The sequence below is a fragment of the Hylaeus volcanicus genome, chromosome 3 (assembly GCF_026283585.1).
Source record: "Hylaeus volcanicus isolate JK05 chromosome 3, UHH_iyHylVolc1.0_haploid, whole genome shotgun sequence".
Lineage (NCBI taxonomy): Eukaryota > Metazoa > Arthropoda > Insecta > Hymenoptera > Colletidae > Hylaeus > Hylaeus volcanicus.
The window spans coordinates 22654452-22677614 of NC_071978.1; the positions used below are offsets into that span (position 1 = coordinate 22654452).

At 40.9% G+C, this 23163-nt stretch overlaps 1 protein-coding gene across 4 annotated transcripts in view; it reads right to left on the minus strand.

The window, feature by feature from the left end:
- The window catches only part of LOC128874367 (epidermal growth factor receptor kinase substrate 8-like), a 23381-nt gene extending 889 nt beyond the window's left edge, over positions 1-22492 (minus strand). For 2 of the 4 annotated variants that reach the window (XM_054119062.1, XM_054119059.1), the window contains exons 1-10: positions 22177-22489; positions 8021-8088; positions 6805-7040; positions 5975-6314; positions 4627-5597; positions 4240-4482; positions 3661-3778; positions 484-777; positions 245-413; positions 14-149 (exon numbers count right to left, since the gene is read on the minus strand). In XM_054119062.1, coding sequence (XP_053975037.1) covers positions 14-149; positions 245-413; positions 484-777; positions 3661-3778; positions 4240-4482; positions 4627-5597; positions 5975-6314; positions 6805-7040; positions 8021-8063 — 2550 coding nt within the window. In that variant the 5' untranslated portion in view covers positions 8064-8088; positions 22177-22489. The other 2 variants (XM_054119063.1, XM_054119061.1) reach the window with 2 other exon arrangements.
- Positions 22493-23163: the final 671 nt, after the last annotated feature.

Consider the following 23163-nt stretch of genomic DNA (forward strand, 5'->3'; position numbering starts at 1 on the left):
TATTATTACTCACCTCGGATTCACTTCGTGCTAACGTGATTTGACTGTAAAGTCTAGTACCTTCCGATACGCCGCAGTAATGCTCCATTTGTCTTCTGGTTAAATCAAATATATCTGAACCAGTTAAATCCCTTAATTGCTTGCAGGTCCTAGAATTAAGTTAGTTCATCACAACATTATTTAGGTTTACTCTACATCTGAGAACTAAGAGCAAGGTTTGAGATCGTTTCTAAGACTCATTTACTTTTCTGAAAAGCCTTTGGCGATCAACCAGCTATTTACTTCGCTGGGCGAGGAACGTTGGTCCAAGATAGCCTCGCACCCTGGAACAACTTTGACATTCTGTTTCTTCTCGCGATATATGGTGAGCACATGCTTCAGTTCCTCTTGCACTTGGTTCTGAGTGTTAATTCCTTAAAAAGAGAAGAGGTTCAAATATCCAGTTGGGAGTTGCAGAGAGTGCACTGAAAGCAGAAATTTTACCAAAATTCGACTTGGTGCTTTTGTACGTTGACACTTTGCTAGAGGTGGTAGAAGAGACTGATGTCTGAGTCTGCAGAGATGGCAGCGGAGGTGGGGGTGGGGCTGTTGATGTTGGTGTTACAGGAATAACTTCCTTGGATACGTTAGCAGGTGGTGGATGCACCTCAACTATTTCCGTCACTTTATTGATTTTTGTTTTCTGATTTTCAACGATCGGTCGTGTATCTTCGTTAGTGTCAGTTCCAAGTGAGAATATTACCTTGTTACTGATAGGCGTTGTTTCATTAAATTCATCTATAAGAAGATATATCAATAAAAGTCTATTTACCACTGAAGTATAATCATCGAACTGTAATCGAATATTAAATACTACAGGCGTTAAGACAAACTTACCCCAATGGGTTTGGAGAACAGAAACAGTAGATGTTTTTCCAATGGACGATCACACCAAGAAGCACACTTCAAGCAGACAGTATCACGACAGTATCAACAATAATAAACGCAATGACGCGTACAGAAGCATTTCCTGTAAAGCAGCGCACTGCATCTTGCAATTTAAAGCAAGTACTGCAAGAATCGCGAGGTGATATATCTATTCTATCTGGGGATAGGACGAGAACATTGTCAATGCAAAGACATGTACAATCTGTAACCGAGTATATTTATTTTAATAAGTGATGTACATAAATTACAATGCAACGAAATACTGGACGGATCGTATCCCCATCCCATGGACACAAACCAAACAAAGAGTTTCACTCACTCGAGAAGAGAATACAATGGAGATTTCGCGTATATTGTATATTGCAACCTGTCATGGAAGATTTAGCGACTCGCAGACGTCTACTATAGTACAATTAAGATTCATAAAGAAGGAAAGACGTTGAGACGAATTTGGAGACGTAAATTTAAGGCTAAATGAACAAATCAAGGTTTTGGCTTCAGATACTTGTTTTTGTAGCAATACTCACGACCCATAATGCAATGTTCTTCAACATGATCAACAATATAGAAACGTGATCTCGAAGATTACACTCTGTATGGGGCAGTAACAATAATTCTCCTTACCTAGTAGTGTTTAATTGCTAGTAGCGATTGATTGTATTAATAAAAGAATTATTTATTTAAGAGAGCGATAGATCGACTGACCTTGGGTGTCATTGCATTACAGGTCACCGAACCCAGTGTAAAAATATCTCTATCTGTGGGGTAAGTATCCCGTTCTATTTAAGGAAACGAACCTGACCTTTCCTCAAGCATTGAAGATAGTCGCAAATTTATACAGATTCGTCGTTTCGTGATACAGCTTCTTCCTCGGCCGTTCTCTTCGCGTGTTTGTACAAGCTTACTCACACTGATGCGTGCAGACACATACGATGACACGTACAAGCATCGAGAAAAAGATATGCGCCGGTCGATGAAAGCCATTGATAAATACAGGCGTATAATAAAGATATGAGTCACGTGTGTAATTGCGTTTATCGTAAAATGAACGCACGGGAAGTATGTTTTTGATCGTTCCTTTATTGTACAAGGAAGACATGCTAGGTGTCGATAGCTTTAATTCGACCCTGCAATGCTTTTTCTCAGAACGAAGCCGGATATGATAACAGATTAATGGACGGACAGTGACTTCGCTATAGTTCCAGCGGAAACGCACAGAAGTATGCACTTTACGTTGAAGCTAATGCATGATACGAATATTTGAAATGGTTGTTTGGCTATTACTTCATTAAACTTCACTTTCATACTTTTCTTCAAGTATATTATACGTGAATAATACTAAGAAATACTTACTATTTGGCTTTCATATGAAATTACCTCATTACAAGCGAAATAAAAATTATCTTTTATCATTTTTAACAGAAGTAGAATGAAGATTTATGAAGTGCAAAAGCTAGATATAATGAAATGGATATTCTTCTTTGCAGTGCGTTTCGCGGGTTCATAGCGAGTCCATTAGATTAGCCAGCTCAAGACTTTGACGCTTTACCTTACATTTTTAATAGAAAACTATACATATCGTTCTCTTCTGTTAAGTATGTATGTATGTATATATATATATATATGTATGTATATTTATGCTAAGATTTGGTTAGTCGATAAATATAAAAAATATGGTATCGTCCTTATGGTCACTAACAAAAGGTACGGTATTAAAATGAACTCGGAGACTCCTAACCAATAGTGAAGCGATACCAGTTGATTTCGAGCATAATATAACGTGTCAGTTTCTATATATCTATACGTATGTTTTTAAATAAACACGAGAAAGAAAGATCAATGTACAGTCGTAACGAATTCACTGTTCTTCGCACGTTTAACGGTGCAATGTTTTCCAGCGTTCAATTACGTTTCTCGATCGCAGAACTGTGTATCTGATAAAGTCATTGTCTTATCGCTAATACTTCTAAGCTGCAAGAAAGAAACGATCGTTTCGATTCTTTGCGATGAAATAAATTATGTCGATGTAATTACGGTGTGATTTTCAAAGTTCTTCTATGTATCCGCGGATTTATACGTGTAGTGAAGCACAGAATGATCGTGGATGTGCGAAACTCTGGATAACATCGAAGAACTTGGAAAATGAAGCCAATAACGCTTAACAACGTTCGAACGTATATAATTCCTCCAGTTACCATGACCCTCTTATGATAACGATATCGACGATTCGACCTAGATATTACTCGCATATACCTCTTTATATATTTATATTTATATATATATACAAGTGGAAAAACACGGTATTGACATAAGAAAAGTAAAATAAAAAAAAAAAAAATGTCAGAAATCGTGGAATGCTTCGGTCAGACAAAACGCACGACGTGTACAAGTTCAAACACGACGTACACACTGATTGTAATTATAAACAATGTCAATTTATCTTGCAGTTGAATCTGTAGCAGAGTTCCTGAACTGTGCTTTTAAAAATTAATTCTGACTCCCGATACACCTAAGTCTAGAATGAAACTTTCTGAGGATAGACCATGGAAGCCTCAAGGACCTCATACTTCATCTCATCAGGTATTTTGGTGGATCTTTCGATGCAGATCGCCACAGTTTAAAAGTGATTCTATCTCCTAACAGTGATTCTATTCCTCCAAAATCTTTCAGGCAACGGAGAGAAAAGCTACGCGACCCTGGGTCACTAGATGACTTAAAAGTATCGGAATTCACCTTTTTTCCCGAGCCTCTCTTTCCTCACCCAATCAGCAGGTGCCGGTGGCGGGATCGCGTGTGTCCGATGCGTGGCTTCCGGGCCTGGACTAGTGCTGGTTCTTTCAATTTCTGAATCCTAAAATTTCATAAATAGCATACAATGAATTACAATGTTTTAACAAAGAGAAGATATTGTTCAAGGTCTGTTCTATAGAAATTGAAAGGTCCAGTGCGATAATCTCAATACGACAGGTACGTAGAAACATAAAAACGTATCTATACACAATCAAAAATACATATAAAAATGGGAAAATTGTGAATAGTACTATCCCCAGAGCTGGAGCATAATCGTGACATGTTTACTGACGTTTTATCGGTACCAGATTGCCATTCGATCTCCTTATCAACCAGGGAAATCTCTGTGTACGTATTTTCATCGAAAAATGGAGATATCCGATTCCTCGTACCGGACCCTTCAATCGCAACAATCGTTACCAGCGACACCGTTTCGCAATGTCAATTACTCTCCGTTCAAGCAGACCTTTACCACTGTAATTAGTTTTCCCCAAGGTGTGTAGAGGAGTTTGCAACTCTCACCTCGTAATTGTAGCCGTGCCCCTGTCGCGGATATCGGCTGGTGTACAGGGGATTGTTGAAAACGTCGTTCTCGGCGGAATGGGACGGGTTGTGGGGCGTGACGATGGTGTGCGGCACGTGCGCGACCTGTCCCCTGGAATTCCTCGCCTTCCACCACTTCCGGCTGTCGTCGAGGATCTCCAGATACTCGCCCCTCACCACCGTCAGCTCCTTGTCGTTATTGGCCGTTCTGGGATAGGTGACCTGCGCCAAATATGAACAAAGTTCTCATTGAGATACGAAGTTTCAAGGAATTAAGGGTTAAAGTAACAAATATTAACTCTATAAGGAATCTTGAGTCTTCTATCCATCATCTGTTACTCCAATACAATTCAGCTTATCTCTAACCTGCACGATCTTCGCGTGTCTAGCCATCAGGTCGTCCAGCCAAGCCTCCTGAGCCCTCTCCATCCCAGCGACCCTCGGTGTTCTCTCGATAGAGTCCACGGATATGTCGCTGTGGGCCCTCTGGTCGACCACTCGCTCCTCTCTGCCGTACAATTCAGAACTGGTCCCATAATTTCTATCGAAGTACTCGTTGCCACCGCGCTCCTCTCTGCTCTCGTACTCCAAGTAGTCACTGCTGTAATGGGACTCGTCCACTTCGCGGTGATTGTAGTAAGGGTCGTTCTGTTGCTCCGGCAGCTCGTCCCTCTTCTGCTTATCCGCGTTTAACAACGAGGCTAGGTGATCGTGATCTCTGTCTTCTGGTATGGGATACTCCGGTGACCAACCGTCCATGAATATGGGATGATACGGAGGAACGTGTCCCTTCCATTGGTCGCGTGGTATCAGCCAAGTGTCGCCCAGAGAGTGCCACAACTCTGTCTCCTTACTAGTGACACAGTTGATGAGAAGATTGACGGCTTCTCTGGTCAACAACGGCGACACCACTTTGCTAGGTAAATTAGGATCGTAATTGGTGTCGCGAGACGCGTCCACGATCAGAGCCAGAGGGGTGAAGAGGAAGTGAACCAGCTCAGGAGCGTTGGGATCGTGGATGTGGGCCTTCAGCTTAGCCAGCAAGTTGAACGAGAGCTTGAACTTCTGGAATATATCGATGAACTCCATTTCAGGAGGCGGTTTCGCTCTCATCGTCAGCATACCGTCGCCTAGGTTTCTCTTCTTCGACTTCCGGTTGCGTCTGCGCCGCTCCAGCTCCTTGGACGCGGCCGCTGCGTGCTGCAGGCGCGCGATGAACTTCTCGATGTCGTCGAAGCAGTGGTTGAGGATGGTCACGTCGCGTTCGTACTTCTCCGAGGACGTCGAGGAGACCTCGTCGTTGTTCTCCTCGCGAGATATGTCGTTCTGACCGTCTGCTGTCGAAGTAACGATATAATTAATTAGTTAGCTTATTTGTGAGCGTGTTACTCGTGGGGAGTATACCTCGTCTTGGTATAGGTTCTGTTGCAGGTACGCTGAGTAATTGTATTAAAATCGATATTGATTGATACACCACGTGGGCATGCAAGAATCGTGAGGAGTGTTCTAGTCATTTAGTTTGTACTACCATAGTTTATGTACAGCTTCCTTTCTTTTTTTACAGTAACATTGATTGATACAGCAAAAATTGTGAGAATTACTCTAATTATTTAATTCCTAAATAGGTTCCTCTTTTTTTTTACAGTAACCCGGTGTTTGTAACAGAACATATGGCAGGACTAGGTGCACCAAAGGAAGGTAACTGCATCAGTACCGTTATTAGCGTTAAAAGCAGACACTTGTTCTCGAACGTTCACCCCATTCAAGGGTGGCTCAGGTGGAGGCAATGTGGGAGGCGGTGGTATGCGACCCCTAGGTCCCCTGGGCGAACCTCCGGGTACCAATTTCCCCATCTGCAACATTTTCAAGTCCTCGACGAGGTCCTGGGCCGAGACGCTTTGACACTGGAATATATGCATCTCTGCTCGCTGACCGGAACCGCTGTCATCCGCCACTGTGAAGACGAGAATGTTGTTATACATCTCCATAGGGTCCCTCGACGTGAATGCGGTCGGTTCCTGTATCAACGAGGCTGGGAATCGCTCCATGACGGCCTGCGTACGAATTTTTCAACGATGCATTAAGTGAAACTGTCTCGAACTCTGGCTACTATGTAATTTCACATACGTTCCACTTCGTATTATCATAGTTCAACCACAGACAGACGATATTTTAGGGGGGGTGATTCTAGGCTGTAAGTTTTATTCGGTTCTTTTCTTTATTAGAGAAGATGGAGGAAAGATTCGCTTAATTTTTTTGCGTGGAATTCTATTCTCTTTAAGATTTGTGTTGGAAGTTTTTTTTAAATTTCTACGAACAAGGACGGTAGAATAATTTAAAAGTGTAGAAGGTAGATGTATCCATAGATTAAAGAGAATACAAGTTTACAGAAAAGTATCAAACCATTCTTTTCTTTTTCTTTGACCTTCTGAAAGAACTTCTGTCTGCAGTTGAACACTCTGTACATAGTATATACACGTGGCGTGCGCGACGCATTTAGTTTCTCTCTTTTCGTATAATTATTCTGTGTCAAGGATCTATTACCCCTGTCTCGTTGTCCATGATCAGGACCCAGTTCCGTTCCAGACGGAGCTGCATCTTTTGGCTCCAGATGCCGTTACTCTTCTCCAACTGCAGAAGTCGCCGCATACCGTCCGTTGGATAAACAATACCGGTTTCCTTCGTGACCGTGAACGTGGCCAAATGCTCCATCATGTACGTCGGCTCGGAGCTACTGACTCGGCCGCCCGATGTGCTCGATGGCCCACTGGAGCCTCCATCTGGATCCACACCGTGATTCCCATTAGTACCATTATCGCGAATATTCATGGGAGATGCTTGCATGCATGCAAATTAAAGAATGGTAACACTACATCCTCGAATTAGCTATTTATTGTACGCTTTCGTTTTGTTTTACGGTCATCTTCAGAGTGTATTCAAAGAATTTACTGAGATTTGGAAAGACGAAGTTATCTGTACTATATCTATACTTGTATGTTGATTTTACTTACAAAAAATGAATTCTAAATATAAAGAAAATACATTTTTAAACGAACATAAAATACATATGTAAAACGAAGTTTAAAAATATAAAATGGTAATAGTAGCTTGTTCGAGATTGCAGAGTTACATCGTTGGGAGTCCATCGAGAAATGTCACTGGTATTTTTAACCCTATCGATTAATATTCCAGCGAGAAGTGAATGAATCCGCAGAGTCGTTGGATGAGTCCATAAGAAAACATCGCCATTGCCACGGTGAACTTTACAGGATTCGTTTTTACCGGGTTCCCGATGGGGCACATTATGCAATAGAGGGTTAACAACCTAATTGCGCGTTGCTCTTTCATACCGTGGAATGTGGGAATGTAAACGAGCAATGAATGATTGACGAATATGGAAGCTAGTCCGCATCCATTCGCCATTTTTTATGGTAGGAAGAGAGGGAAGAGAAAGAAGTTGCTCGAAATAAATATTAAACCCATTAATTTATCATTGAACTCTCTGTATTTATACATACATGTTTTTCTGGGGAATGATTTCAAAAAGAAGTTTGAAGTAGAATAGAATTAACAACCTTGGTAGTTTCTGTGCTAATGGGATTTTAATTACCGAGAAAGTGCCATTAGATACTTTCGATACGAGTTTCTTTTAATAGAAGACTGAATTAAAGTAATTCATAAAATATTACGAAACTATTTGCTAAAATTACGTTGTAGCGTATCGAATATTAAAATGTACAAATATTATTGTCATTATTACCTTTGTAAGTGGAAGGACTGTGTCCGCTGTTGTAGTATGGCATCGTGGCCGAACGTTTAACTTCTTATCTGAAAGAAACGATTAAATCTTATTTCTGTAACCAATTATCGAATCACGAGTATTTGTTTTTTCTACGCGAGCTTTCGATTCACGTTTGAGACGAGCAATCTCGATCCATTTATTCGACTCGAAAAGCTGTAATTTGGACAAATGTCGATGACTTCTTTAGATAAGGAAAATTGGCGTGGCAGTCAACGTGTTAATGACGGAGAGACAGGCGATAGTTGCACGTCGCCGTATCGTATCCGGCTACCGGGTCATGGGGACCATACTTGGCGGCACGAAAGCCAGCTTGTAACCAAAGTGAAATTCCAATGAGCCTAATTCACTCGCCGGACATGTCGGGAATTCCTTTCGCGTGCCGTCCACTTATCGAATCTTCGTCGGCCATGGAGGTGCGATTCTCGCGGACAATGGGCCGATAAATATTATTTTTTGATGAACGTTTTGCAGAAACGTCAACCTATGGAATCCACGTCTGGAGAACTGGGGGAATGTCCCCTGGCTGGCATTCACCATCCAGAATTTTTTATGAAGATTATTTTAGCGATGACAAAAGTTTGTTACTGTAGACACTCTTCTTGTATGGAAGGTTCAGTAGCTTGCTTCGGGTTGGGAGATTTATTTATTGTTATACAGAGATCAGTAGAATCTGGAATTTAAACTAGAGGAGGGTAGCAAAAGAGTTTTTAATTTTAAGGAAGGAATGCAATTAAAATAGCTGTGGAGAGGCCAAACGAATCACACATGCTTGCCCAATTATTGTTATACAGAAATCAATAGAATCTGGAATTTAAACTAGAGGAGGGTAGCAAAAGAGTTTTTAATTTTAAGGAAGGAATGCAATTAAAATAAGACATCATTAAATAGCTGTGGAGAGGCCAAACGAATCACACATACTTGTCCAATTATTGTTATACAGAAATCAATAGAATCTGGGATTTAAACTAGAGGGAAACAAGAGTTTTTAATTTTAAGGAAGCAATGCAATTAAAATAAAACATCATTAAATAGTTGTGGACAGGCCAAACAAATCACACATACTTCCCCAATTCTTCAACGTAGAATTCCCCTGAAAGTTTTCAGACCCATCGAATCGCCTCGTATACCCCAAAAAACGAGTTTTTAATTGCTCGAACTAAAGCGACTTTCTGTTCCAGTATCGCCAGTAATTTAGGCGATTCCGCTCGTCACGTGGATTGCCATCAACGTGGAATTCTGTAACTATACGCATTCCTCGCTATATAAATTCCCAGTTTATAATCAATAAGTAATCGTTATTACTTTTCCACGTTTATTTTTGCAGAAGGCGGTCGAGTTTCAACGCAGCCACGATGGCATCGTGCGAACTTTTTCCAGAAGAATATATTACAAACATTCTTTGCCCACTGTTGCGCGTTAGCTGAATTATCATTTATCGCCGACGTGCACGGCGGGCTTCTTAAATATCTCGACGAGAGAAAAAGAAACGAAGAATATTTGCATTCGATTGCACAACGGACGCAGAGGATTGCACTTCGCTTATGGTAAACAGAATTCATTTTCGAACCTATGCTCGCGACACACTTTGTGCTTAGGTATTAGAGATTCTAGGACACTTTTTCTCTGAATAACGTGTGCATGGTGAACCTCAATCTTTATTCAAGTGGATTCATCGTTTGTTTGATACTTTCGAGACTTCAACGTGTTAGTTAAGTACGTTATATTGGAGATGCATGATGCATATACGTGTATTATACATATATCGTAGAATATAATGTACACAAACGTGAGATGGATATACGAGAGATCGAATGAAGTGATCAGAGAGACTTCTCAGGCCAAAAAATAAATATTTCCCGTTCCATCCAAGTCCCTTCAGACTTCGAGTGTACGGAACTCCACTCGAGGCGGCTCCCAGCCAAAGAGAGAAACTATGGGAGTCGTTTTTTGCATAGTTATGCGCGAGGAATGTGAAATTCAGAATTTGCTCCAAGAGAAACCAATCATTATTTGATTGGATGGCTCGCTACGTAAGCGCCATTTCTACCAGGTGTCGAATAAAAGCTCCAAGTGTTTGGCGATGACGGACTTAGCGGGATATCCCGACCATAAATGCCATAAATTCCGCGCTCGACTCGATCGGAATTCGTTCGAGCGTACTCTTTCGCTCGCAACGATCCTCGCGATAAAGATAGGACAGGATCTCCCATGGGGTGATAATTAACGATCGTACGATGTTTAATTAGGACGTAACGTTCTGCGAATTAGACCCTAATCGGCACCCTTGGCTCGCGTTCAATTCTCGAACAGAGCGTCTTCTCACGTGGAGGTCGTGTCACGACTAACGATTGTTCTAGGTTTTATGACTTATTCAATCATGCTGAGAAAATTACACATGGCGCGATAGGTCGAGGATGGTCGATGGTTAATTATTTAAATCGAGAATATTCTAGATCTCTCTGTATAAGAGAAATGTTACAATTGTTTACTCAATTTCGTTTGTTCGTTCCAGGAGAACCAATGATTTATTTTATATTTAAAATTCTTAAAGAACAAGGCAAATTTATCGTTTCACCAGTGGAGATGAGCATTATGACTGTTTCAGGGCACAACGAGCACACAAACTACTGACGAAATGATCGCGCGATGGCCATCTCTGTTATACAGAGAGTTTCACGTAACAAGACGTTGTTTTATATTTGAAATTCTTAAAGAACAAGGCAAATTTATCGTTTCACCAGTGGAGATGAGCATTATGACTGTTTCAGGGCACGACGAGTACACAAACTACTGGCGAAATGATCGCGCGATGGCCATCTCTGTTATACAGAGAGTTTCACGTAACAAGACGTTGTTTTATATTTAAAATTCTTAAAGAACAAGGCAAATTTATCGTTTCACCAGTGGAGATGAGCATTATGACTGTTTCAGGGCACAACGAGCACACAAACTACTGGCGAAATGATCGCACGATGGCCATCTCTGTTATACAGAGAGTTTCACGTAACAAGACGTTGTTTTATATTTAAAATTCTTAAAGAACAAGGCAAATTTATCGTTTCACCAGCGGAGATGAGCATTATGACTGTTTCAGGGCACGACGAGCACACAAACTACTGGCGCCACTACACGCGCTGAAATGATCGTGCAACGGCGATCTTTGTTAGAGAGTTTCACGTAACAAGACGTTGTCATCGCGCAGAATGGAAAAAGGAAACGCTTCATACTCTCGGAGGCCCCTGTAATTAAATTACAGCAATCTAACAGAAACGCTTTCGAATGGACGAGAGGGAATTAGTATTCAAATTCTGGACGCAGGATGACTGGGGCGTTCGTCGGAGTGCTTTCACTGTGCCAGGGATTAGGCGCCGTGGGAATTCGCATAACGGGAGAAGCATTGTTACGCATTCTATCAGGCGTCTGTTCGGAGAACGAGATCGACGTCGCGAAAGTGTTGTCGATCCGTTTCTTCAAACTTTTATTTTTATATTTATTTTACCATCAGTCGAAAAAGGTTCGTACAACTAACAGAAATATTCTGATATAGAAATTCTTTTGCTAGAAAGCCCATGGCACCGAAAGCATAAGGAAGTGGAGAGAGATACCCTAATCGTAAGTGGTGTTTGTTATCAAAAAAGGCATGAACAGTTCTGACCAAAGAGATTATGCAGAGTAGTGGAGTCATTTGCAGCCTCTGTAAGTGAAGATGCAAAGTGTAAGATCTAAAGAGAGAACAAATGGAGAGAGTATCTCTGTTTACGTCTAAGAATTTTAAGACTTGGTGGGAGAAGTCATAGGAATCAAGGAGCACCTGACGCTGACCAGAGATTACTCAGTGACATTTCTCGATTCACATTCTCTCCCACCAGAGTTTCTTAATGTAATTGCGTATGCGTGGTAGAAAAGAGCAGACAAGCACTTCATCTGGTTTTTTTTTTCTGTTACTATACGCGTTAAAGTCGATTCAGACTATACGACACGGACCGGGAACGACACGTACCGGCACCGACAAAACAAAACATTAAAACGCGCGTTTTAATGGAACTATTCACACTATTCCCGTTCACGGAACGTTCAAGTCGGTGTCTGTTAAGTGTGAGTAGCTCCATTAATACATTAAACGCTACGTCACTCACATATGGGTGACGGAGCTTTTTACTAAAGAACTTCAACAAATAATTTAAAGGACTAACTATTGATGAAAGCAGGTCTGGATAGTATTCGTTAATTTTGATGAGAATTAAAAAATAATTAATACGACAAATATTAGATTCTATAGTTTCTAATTGTCTCGAGACGAAATTTTAGTTCTGTGGAGACTTCCATGCGAATGAGTGTGGCAGTCGTCGTGTTAAAACGCGTATTTTAATGTTTTGTCGTGTCGGTGCCGGTGCGTGTCGTTGCCGGAACGTGACGGTCCGTGTCGTATAGTCTGAATCGACCTTTACACTTTTTCGTACTCTCTTGCCTGCTCTATCCAAACGACCCTTTCTGCCGTACGATTTCGCGTGCAATTCCATCCGCCCACCGTTTTCGCGTGTGCAATTGACTCGTCACGTGGAATTGGCGCTTGTGGCGTGCACTTTTATGGAGCACCAAGCACGCTTTAACGAGGTAAACCGAAATAGGCGGCCAGGAGAACCAAGCACGCTCGTTTACCGGCACAATTTCGTCCGAAATGTATATGATTTCACGGCGACGGCGGATTTGGGTCGTGGGGGCTATACCACGATCGGTTAATGGTATTGCGTAACCGTTCGAGATACGTGACTTGATAAAAATGGTTGTATCATCGATGGTGGGAATGCTGTCCGGGTTTCCACGGAGCGGAGAGGCTCATTGTATATCTCCGTTATGTTCTTTTTTTTCTCTTTACCCTCAGAGGCTGTATCGACGCTATGGGAGGCTAGACTGATACGTAGACGCATTGCATGGGCATTCTTAGTGTTTCTGAGAGGGATTGAATTATATTTAGAGAAAGACTTAATAGTACTTTGAAGGAATTATATTATAATAGCAGGTTATTTAGGGGTAGTCTACCAGCTTAAAAAGAACTTTTTATTAGTCCGAATTAATTTAGCCTGGCATTAACTCCTGCATACTGTTATTATCTTATCTCACACTGCTTCCATCTCCTCTATTACGAAGAACAAATACTAAGCTACCTGTTGATTCCAGGAAATAAAGTGGAAAATCGAGCGATTCGAATGAAACGTTCTCCCAAACGTTGTTTTGCGGTAATTAATTTACATTTAATCGCCAGGCGAACGATTCCACGTAGCACGTTTCTACGTACCGGGTGAGCGGATTTGAGTCGGTGGCCATCGATGGGGCAATTCATTCTTCGACACGTCGGAGTCGTAACTGCGGATTTAAAATGTCGTAACTGCGACCTAATAGCAGTCACGGCGAAAAGGGAAGGGAAAAGGAAGGAAGGTGAGTGGGCTTCGTTTACACGCCTCGAGATCGAACTCACCAATGCATTTCAAGACTGCGAGCCAGGAATTCCACGGCGAGCGTTCGGATTCCAGATTTCTATCGGTTTTCATTCAAACCGAGCCTATGTCTGACGAAAGCTCAGAGGTATTCTGCCTCGGGATCGGTGATATTCGTTTACTCGTGGAAAATGGTACAGGACAGGGTACATCGAAATTGTGATTAACACTTATAGTGAAACTAACGTTTGAACTTTCTACTTTTTTTTTTGTAGGTGTAATGAGGGAAAGGCTAACGCTGGAAGAAGAATGCAACGATGAATGGTAAATAAGAAAAGTTAGTTAAAATAAAAGGCAAGTTCGTTTTAATAAAAATAAGAAGATTTAACTGGTTAAGATTAGACTAAGGAACTTTGTCATTCTGCTCTGAAGGGAGCAGACACATACAGGGAGTACTATAATTACTCGTACTCTCTATGTCTATTGGAGAAATTTGTCTAACATAAGATAAATAACAGGTTTGATGTTTCCAAAGAAATATATATATATGTACTTAAAATCTATGTACATGTACATTCATGTACATATTTATAGCGAAACATTCTTAACTTCTATATATATTGAAGAAATTTGTCTAATTTGGGTTTGATGTATCCAAATAAATGTTATCATTCAACTCATGTTACACGAATTTCTTCACATAGAAGATACGAATACTTCAAAAATTGACTGTGTACGCATTTGCATAGATTTCTGGCAAGATTTGCTCAAATCCTCGATGGGTCCCCACGACGCAAGATAATTCTGGTACACGGTTGAATAGGAGAAATAGGATTGTTTTCTATAAACACGCGGTCCAAAAGTGGAAAGTGAAACGTTATCCGCGATTTATACACCGTTAACGATCGAAGATAGGAGAGCCCTTTTCGTGGCGACGACGGAAATGGAAATTCTTATCGCGAGACGTCGCCCCGCGGTGACTAAATTATGCAAATTTCCGGGAGTGTCTAGCCGATCGTGGATAAAAAGAAGCGTACGGGTCTGTATCGGAAGGTCCGTTGGACTTCGAGTATGCTCGATTCTCGTTTCACGCGGTAGATAGGACGCTGGCTAAAGGCTTGTTACTTATGGCAAAATCGGCGAGTATCGTTGCTTTCAACCAGCAATAAAACGCATGAAATGTGCGAAATATATAAAATATATAAAACGTAACTGTATCGAATAATCTGAAATGTATCTAGGAAATGCGAATTTACGCACAAATACTTCCTCGATTAACGAAATTTCACATTTCCTTGAAACTCTCATAAATGGACGCGTAAAGTTCGAAAGAAGCTATTATCATTGGTATTCGAGTAAAAAAAAATAATGTAGAAACGCCTTTTTCAGGACTCCAGAGTGGATGGCATGCTCGAATGAAAACAGTGAAAAAAGTCTAAGAAGTACAGGAAGAAGGCGGGTTGGACGCGCAATTGACCTGTTCGGGAAGATGAAAATAGGTTGGAAAAAGCGTAAACGCGTAGAAGGTTTACGACTACGCGACAAGAGCGAGCATAATTGCTTATGGATGCGGACACGCCCTCGGAGAAAAATTCATCTGGGGAATGCGCTGAAGCAACCACGTCCTTGACCGTAAGCGACGGAAACGGCATTCGATCCTCCGACACCTTCGCCGTCGCCTAAGATGGACATCTAAACCGGAGAATTTCCTTTCGAACGCAGAAAGCATCGAACGACGATTACGTAAAGTAGGAAGGCCAGAACCAGTCCTTCGAGGGGGAGGGGAGGAAGAATTCGGACTCGTTGTTGACTTTAGACGATACAAAGTGTATGAACTAGTCGTGTATACTTCGATAATCATTTTCGTGCAAGGACAAACGAATTTTCGTTATTCAGTGGTCATATCTTGTCCTTATACATATATTTTTTTTTTAAATTAACGTCACGGTTTAAGATTTATTCATATGTAATTATATTTAGTGGTAAAGTCTAGTGTCTTTAGGAAAGTTGAGAATTTTGTTTGTTAACTACAGCCGGAGGTATATTTAAATAATTAGCAACGCGATTACTCTTAATTAACACGTTGAACGCCACGTCACCCATATATGGCTTTTCACTGAGGAACTTCAACAATTAATTTTAAGGACTGAGTGTTAATGAAAACGCACCTAGATAGAATTCGTAAATTTGTACAGGGATATAAAAATTGATAATACGACAAATGATAGATTCTATAATTCCCAATAGTCTCGAGACAAAATTTTAGTCTTGTACACATTTCCATGTGAATCAGTGTTGCAATCAACGTGTTAAAGAGCTGCCCTCAGGGGCTGCAGCTAGATTTAATTCTAGCTGCATTGCGGGTTTAGCAACCCCGAGGTACCCGAGCTATGGGCGGGCCGAGAGGGCCCAACAGAGTGGAGATTATCAGAAGTATACACAAAGCAAGAATTAAACGAATGCAAATCCTGAATCAATGTAAGACTTAGGTACATTAGGTGTCACAGTCAAGTTCTATGACTTCCTCATAAGTACACCTCACTCACTCGCTTAATTAAAGAGTTACATTCAAAATTACGAGTGGATATGATACGATCTTTATATTTAATTTAAATTAAACAATGTCTGTTCTATATTGTACTTCGCTTCCTCTAATTCAGCCGTTATTATTTTAGCCACTATCGCCAAGTGTGGTTTCACGTGTTTATCTAACGACTATGGAACTCGAGATAACTCGAGCTGTGTAATAGTCGAGGAACGTCTGGAGAACGGCATTTCAATTAGATTGCTCGATTTTCCAGCAGTTTTCTGGAATGAACGGGTACACGCAGGTTGTGGGAACGTTTGCATGTGCGACAGAGTTGAATATAAAATACGAAATACGATAAAAATTAGGCGTGAGAAACATTAACGTTTATCTACCATTGCGTTTACTCTGACACGTTTCAATTTGAACCCAAGTTCGATATATATGTACTAGTATTTTCGCGTCCTTTTTCGCGCGATTTCTTCTGAAACAACGCTCGATCGTTAGCGCGCCATAGATCGCGGAGATGAGATCGAGAGTACCGTTTCCAGGTTTCCCATAAGCAGTGCACACTCGAGAGTAGCGAAATGCAATTACACCCACGTATTACACGCAAATCGCCACGGAATATTATATGCCTGAGTTGGAACACGCGCGTCCAACGTTGGAAACGAGATTTGCCGCAACGACGATACGGTAAAGGGACGGAAAGCATTCTCGAGCGAATTTCTCAAGTCCGTAGCGAATTGCACTGGCGACGATCGCGACTTAGGCGAATTTTACAAGCTTACATCACGATGGAATTTCTTATCTTCTTAAAGTTATACGTATATCAATTGGTATATTAGCTGCAGAAATTAATTGTGCGCCTACTATACATACATTCTACTATAGCTTCGAGTGAAAGGAGAAGCAAATAATTTGATCGATTAGACCAGATTCTATAAACCAATGTATTTTAGAAAAATTCTTCGCTCTGAATGTCTACTGTAATTTATAATTAGCATCTCGGACTCTTCCGTGAATTCATGGACCACGTGTTGCGTCATGTTTAATAAACGGCAACCGCGCATGGGCGAGAAAGGGTAGGAATTTATGCCTTCGTTAAGGTAACGTTCCCGCGCAAGGTGGTTGGAAGCAACCTCGTAAAACTCGCGTCTTCCCGATTTATCATGGCACGAGCAACAAATACTTGCTCGCATTCCCTTCCTTCGCCAGCGAGTGGAGTAACCCGTGCAACCAGAAGGTTGTTAACCCTTTCGAGAGTAACTAAAATCCTAGGACTTCAAGCCGCGACTTAAATGCGCTGAGAACCCTAACCCGAGAACGATAAGCATTCAACTCGTAATCGCGACAGGTGGAAATAGCCACACATAATTAAATTTGTCAGTCATGTAACACGACGACGATTGACAAACACGAATCCGATGTAAACTGAAATTCTAATTTTCTTTACGAAACGCAATTAATCGCGAAGATGTTTCAACGATCCAGGAAAGAACATACTCCAACGATTAATGTATCAATCGGTTACGCACAGCGTTAATAATTTTCTCTCGAAGGCCGCGCCCCTACTTCTTCTCTATCACTGTAACACGCTATAATAAATTAGTTCCATCGATACGCGCGCCTGGCATAAATTAATGCTCGACAGGTTTCTCCCACACCGCGGATCTACTTCTGTAAATACACCCCAGATAACGTAGATACAGTAAACGTGGAAATGAGTTATAGAAGTTCTGGAAAGCCTCGCGCCAAGAATAAAAATGACCGTAAGAAGAGGTGTGCCGTTCTCGCGTGCAGGTCTGCTGGCTAGCCAGGTAATGAGGAAGGATCTTGGGTCTGCTACCCAACAATTCGTTGCAAAAATTGCCGGGGAAATACGACCGGTGCAAGTATTTATAAATCAAGCGAGTGCAATTGCTGTCTACCGATTCCTCGTTATTTGTCGGTCGTCCGAGGAACTCTTTTCAGACTTTACTTTCATCAGCGACGTATACATTGCGCGGTGTAATTGGAGGATCGATTGTTGGTGCATCGAGAGTTCAGAAGAAGCTGAAGTAGTTGATCGAGTCGATCAATTTTCAGTCATAGAGATTGGAGAGGAATGTTTACGAGAAGCTCGTATAGCGGAGAAGTTAGATTCACAATTTTGACTCTTTCGTGTCATCCTCTTCAGGTAGACGACCGCTGCAACCCTCCGCAAAGCTCACTGAAAAACCAGTGGGGTCGGTTTGTGCCGCACCAGTCGAGACCTAACAGGTGAATTGAACAAGTCCGAGACTCGCTTTTCCAGGAAATATCCGACACGTGGGAGGAGGGGGCACGGCAGGTAAACGCCTGTTGAAAGTAAACATATCACGGACGGATACTCGGGCGAGAGCATTGAAAAAGTGGAAAGAAAGTTGCCAATGTGCCCGCATACCGACTGAACCGCCGATTGCGAACGAGTTTCGCAGTGAATGGACCCCGAGCGAATGAACTTTCCGTTTGCATCCACCTATACGCGAATTAGTCAACAAATTAACCCTTTGATGCCAAAACTGGAAAACTGCATCCGAAAGCATACGACTCTGTACTTCGCAATCTTTTCTATCGCGTCACTTCGCATTAACTAAAGACGAGATTTCAAGATAATCATCGTTTCTTATCAGTTGGGTGCAGAAATTAATTTTGTGGAAGATAAACCATTTACACATGAAGAAAGTCATACAGCAGTATGCTACTTTTGAAATTGTAAGAAAAGTAATAGAACGATTCTTTATATGGCAAATTCTAAAGTAGGAGAAAGTCTTCAGTGAATACCTTAATATACTCTTCCAAAAGAGACTAGGGAGCTTCTTTTAAAGTCGATAAGAAATAAATATCGAAAAGAATTCCAGCGATTACCTACTTAATTGCCTTTCCCATGGGAATCCCCTTTGTAATAAAACTTTGTCACGTGTTGCGAGTGGCTTGTAAACATTGGTCCCAAAAAGTTAGGTCTGCGAAGCAAAACCTCTCGTGTATCTCAGATTAGGGATTAAAAGCAAAAGCGGAAAAGGCATTCGGATTTTATACAGGTACTACGGTTTTATGTTCGCACCTAATCTCGGGATTCACTGTGTCGTAAAAAGTGTAATTTTAGTCGAGGATCTGATAATTAACGCCGGGTATATTTAAAGCACACCAAGTTGGAAAATATTTGCGATCAAAAAGAGAAAAGAAAACAGACAACAAAATAGAATAGTTCTTGCAACTATTTTAAGCGGTGGAAACGGCTTAAAAAAATCGATGAAATCTGCGATTAAATGAAGTATACAGGAAATATGCAGGAAAAAAAAAGAGGAAAAAACAGAAAGAATAAAATAGAATAGTTTTTGCAACTATTTTAAGGGATGGAAACAGCTTAAAAAAATTGATGAAATCTGCGATTAAATGAAGTAAGTATACAGGAAATATGCAGGACCTTTGACCTTCCTAGATATTTTTAGAAGGTATTCCGCGGGAGTTAATTAACGTTACTCGTAAAAGGATCTGGACTGCATCGTTATACTTGCGTGGCATTGTAAAAGAATTGAACCCCACCGGTCACATTTTTCCCCTCTCTGAATATCGAAGGTCGTTCAACGCAATATCGACGTGCACGGAGTTCTGTAAATATTTGCAATTTATGCCGCGGCTATCGTAATGGGAAACATGTAGGCATTTCGTAGGCGTGAATTACAGGTGGTTGTAACGTAGTTACGATGCTTCTTCGGCATCTTCGACTTCGGATGCCTCGAGTGTTTCGTTAGTCGATTAAAATAATTATGACTGTACCGTGGATTTTACGTATTCATGACGCATGGTAATATGGAAAACCCACAGAAAATATACGCGATGTATGTTCAATATATTCTACAATTAATATAATAATGTAATTTCGTTTTGCATGTATTTGTTATATTAGCTTGTATCGTAAATCCATCGAATCAGCAGTCTAGTTGTCGATCCTTTCAATAAGAAACTAGATCTAAGTCACTGTAGATCTAAGCGAATTTTCTTCGAAGCGATCGTACCGCGATATTTAAAATAATTCAATTATTTCATTCACTGCGCCTCTGAATCTGCCACAAATGTCATCGGGCAATAAAATTAGTGTTTAAAAGTCGCTAATTGGATCAAGAAAGTAATCGAGAATTAAATCTACGTGTCTGCGTTATTTATAGTTAGAAGAATGGAACCGTAGGAACTTGCGAAACAGCCCACGTAATTTTATCCCAACATCGACTATCTCGGAGATAAGGATTTTTACGTGATACAAGCAATTTAACGTTGTCGCGACTTTGTCCGGGATAATTGTATATTAAACCTCGTCGGTGTTATCGATTCACGATAAACAATGCGTTTGCTGGAATCGAGGGAACGTCTATCGTAAATGTCATGGGCGGGGAACCTCCTTATAAAACAGTCGAGAAATATCCACCGATCTTTCTCGTTTCCATGATCGGGAGAGTTACTATTATTTTCTGCGTAAGTTTCTTCGGCGCGATCTTACACGTAGCTACGCGTAAATGCCACGAAGTTGGTTAACTCCACAGATGTATAGATATATTTGCTTTAACTCTTAGTATAACTTCTCGGTAAATAGAGACCTCTATTAGCGAAGTGTCTAATAAGAAAAATGCGTCGATGGGTTGAAAAACGAAGGTTAGGAAGAGAAGAATAGTAACAGGTATTCCAAAACAATGAATCATCGCGATTCATCCGAACGTGACAGTGATAACGTGATAAAAACGCTCGCTACGATTTACGATTGCTACGGTGGCTATGCGTGATACATACAGCACGATGGAAATCACTGTACTTCATGCATTGGGATGCTATTAGTCTCGCCGACGTTCGCGCAGTTTTCGTCGCGATCCCGAACGCATAGTTGAGCACATTTTTATATCTGGATAACAAACAATAAGTATATCGAACAACGTTCTATATTCACCGACTTGTGTTTGTAAATCACGAAAGTTATCCGTTACTCGGGCGAAGGAGAAGAACGAATGAAAATATTTATTAGTTACGCATATCAGAAAAAAATCACACGAGTATTTGGAATATTATAGGGATATTCGTGTATTTAGTTCTTTTATGGCATTAACACGTTGATCGCCACGTCACCTATACATGGGTGATTCGGTACTTTTCACTGAAAAACGAAAATTATTAATTCTGAAAGTTACGTGTCATAGAAAATGCATTTAAATGAAATACTTGAATTTTGATGAAGTTACAAAATTAAATAACAAAATAAATGTTTCGTTACGCTAGCTTTCAATAGTCTGTAAACAAAATTAAATCGCGTTAGAAATTTTCAAGAGTATTAGTCTGGCAGTGAACGTGTTAATCGAACAGGAATCGTATTCTTCGTAAAAATATGTTAAAATATTATATAAATTTCAAATGCGTACACGTCGATACGTAATAAATTACTTTCTCGCGTATTTGAACGATTTCATTAATCGAACAAAAATGTACCCAAAATTATTCAAGCAGCCCAATCCTATTCGGAGCCTATTTGTAAAAGAATTTCTCAAAGTGCAACGACCAACAGTAAAGACGAGCTCCCATCGTGCACAATTGTTTACCGTACGACTGTACCGCACTGCGTCGCGACGAAATGCCACCGGAAATATAATTGCAACTGATTCTTTTCCACGGTTCGTCGCCGAGTGTACCGACGGCCGACGGCGCGTCTTTCCATTTCTGCTGGGAACGTAATCCGTTCGAAAGGCAAGCACACGCGTGAATTACAGAAAATCCACATCGCATAGATGCAAGATTTTTCTTATCGAAGCCCGTTACCAGCCACGAAAGAAGGGTATGCACACATAAGAGATAGGCAGGCTCGCGTGTCGATTATCATCGGCGACGTACAGAGCAACAGGTGTGATCGCTTCTGGATACCGCCGTGGTCGGGAGAAATTCACGTTATCGCGGTGCAATGACTTCGGTCAAGCAATCATTTCCATAAATACCTTGACAGCAGGGTTTTCACAGTGTCCGTTGGAACGTTGTTTCGCGGCTTGACACCCGTACGGGATAAGCGGGCATCGAGGTATCACAAGCTCGCCGCAAACGTGAACGCGAACAGAAACTGTTTTTTCACACGCGCGAACGTTTCCTTGCTTACTTACCTATTTACAAATGTTCACAATGTGCACACACCCAAAGGGAGAAAGAGAGAGAAGGAGAGGGAGGGGAAGTTTTCGGCAGAGAGCTCTACGTGCCGATCATGCTCAACTGGAAATACTTGAACAACTACCTGATCGCTCGTTGCCCCGTTCGTTTCTTGCCTGTTTTACCCAGGTGCGTCGCTGATACGGGCTCTCCCATTGGTTGGCATTTACCTGCGGAACATGGACGTTCAGATCTAACGGAATCGGGTCCTTTCGACACGGTGAGGCAGGGCCGTACCTACGTATTGGAGATATATTCCGATCGAAGATTAATTGGCTGGGAATTATGAACAATTAAAATTTATCGATGTTGAGATCTTACGAATCGCGTGAAAGAATATAGTACAATATGTACGGAAACGATGGTGCTACCAAAATAATAGTAGGAATAGAACGAACAATGGTGATAAGAACTTTACGATAATTCACGGGAAGAAATTAATAATAACGATTTGAATTGAACATTTTTTACTAAAATATCGCTTCTTAATTTTGTTTATGTATATCATACACGTATTCTGAGGATTATGGTGTAGTCACGAATATTCTTTAGAGCAGACAATACTATTTGAATTTATTCTATATGTTCTACCAAAGAACATATTAAAAATTGTAATATCGATGATTATACTGGTCAAGAATCTTATTATGGTACGCTTCATAACTAATTATAATCGAGGAAAATATGATTACGTTATTTAAGAACGAATAAGTGAAAATTAATGGAAATGGGCGACGTACGGGGTATAGTAGCTTGATGGTTCAGGTGATGCCACGAAAATCCCGAAGAAATCCGATGACTTGTATCTTGAACCAATCAAACAATTCGTTACAACGAACGAATATACAGAATTTTTCTCAAAGAAAGATGAGTAACATCTGTTGATTAGAGTTCGATGGGAAACATTACTTGTTTTGTTATCCTTTGTTGCACGTTAAAGCCAA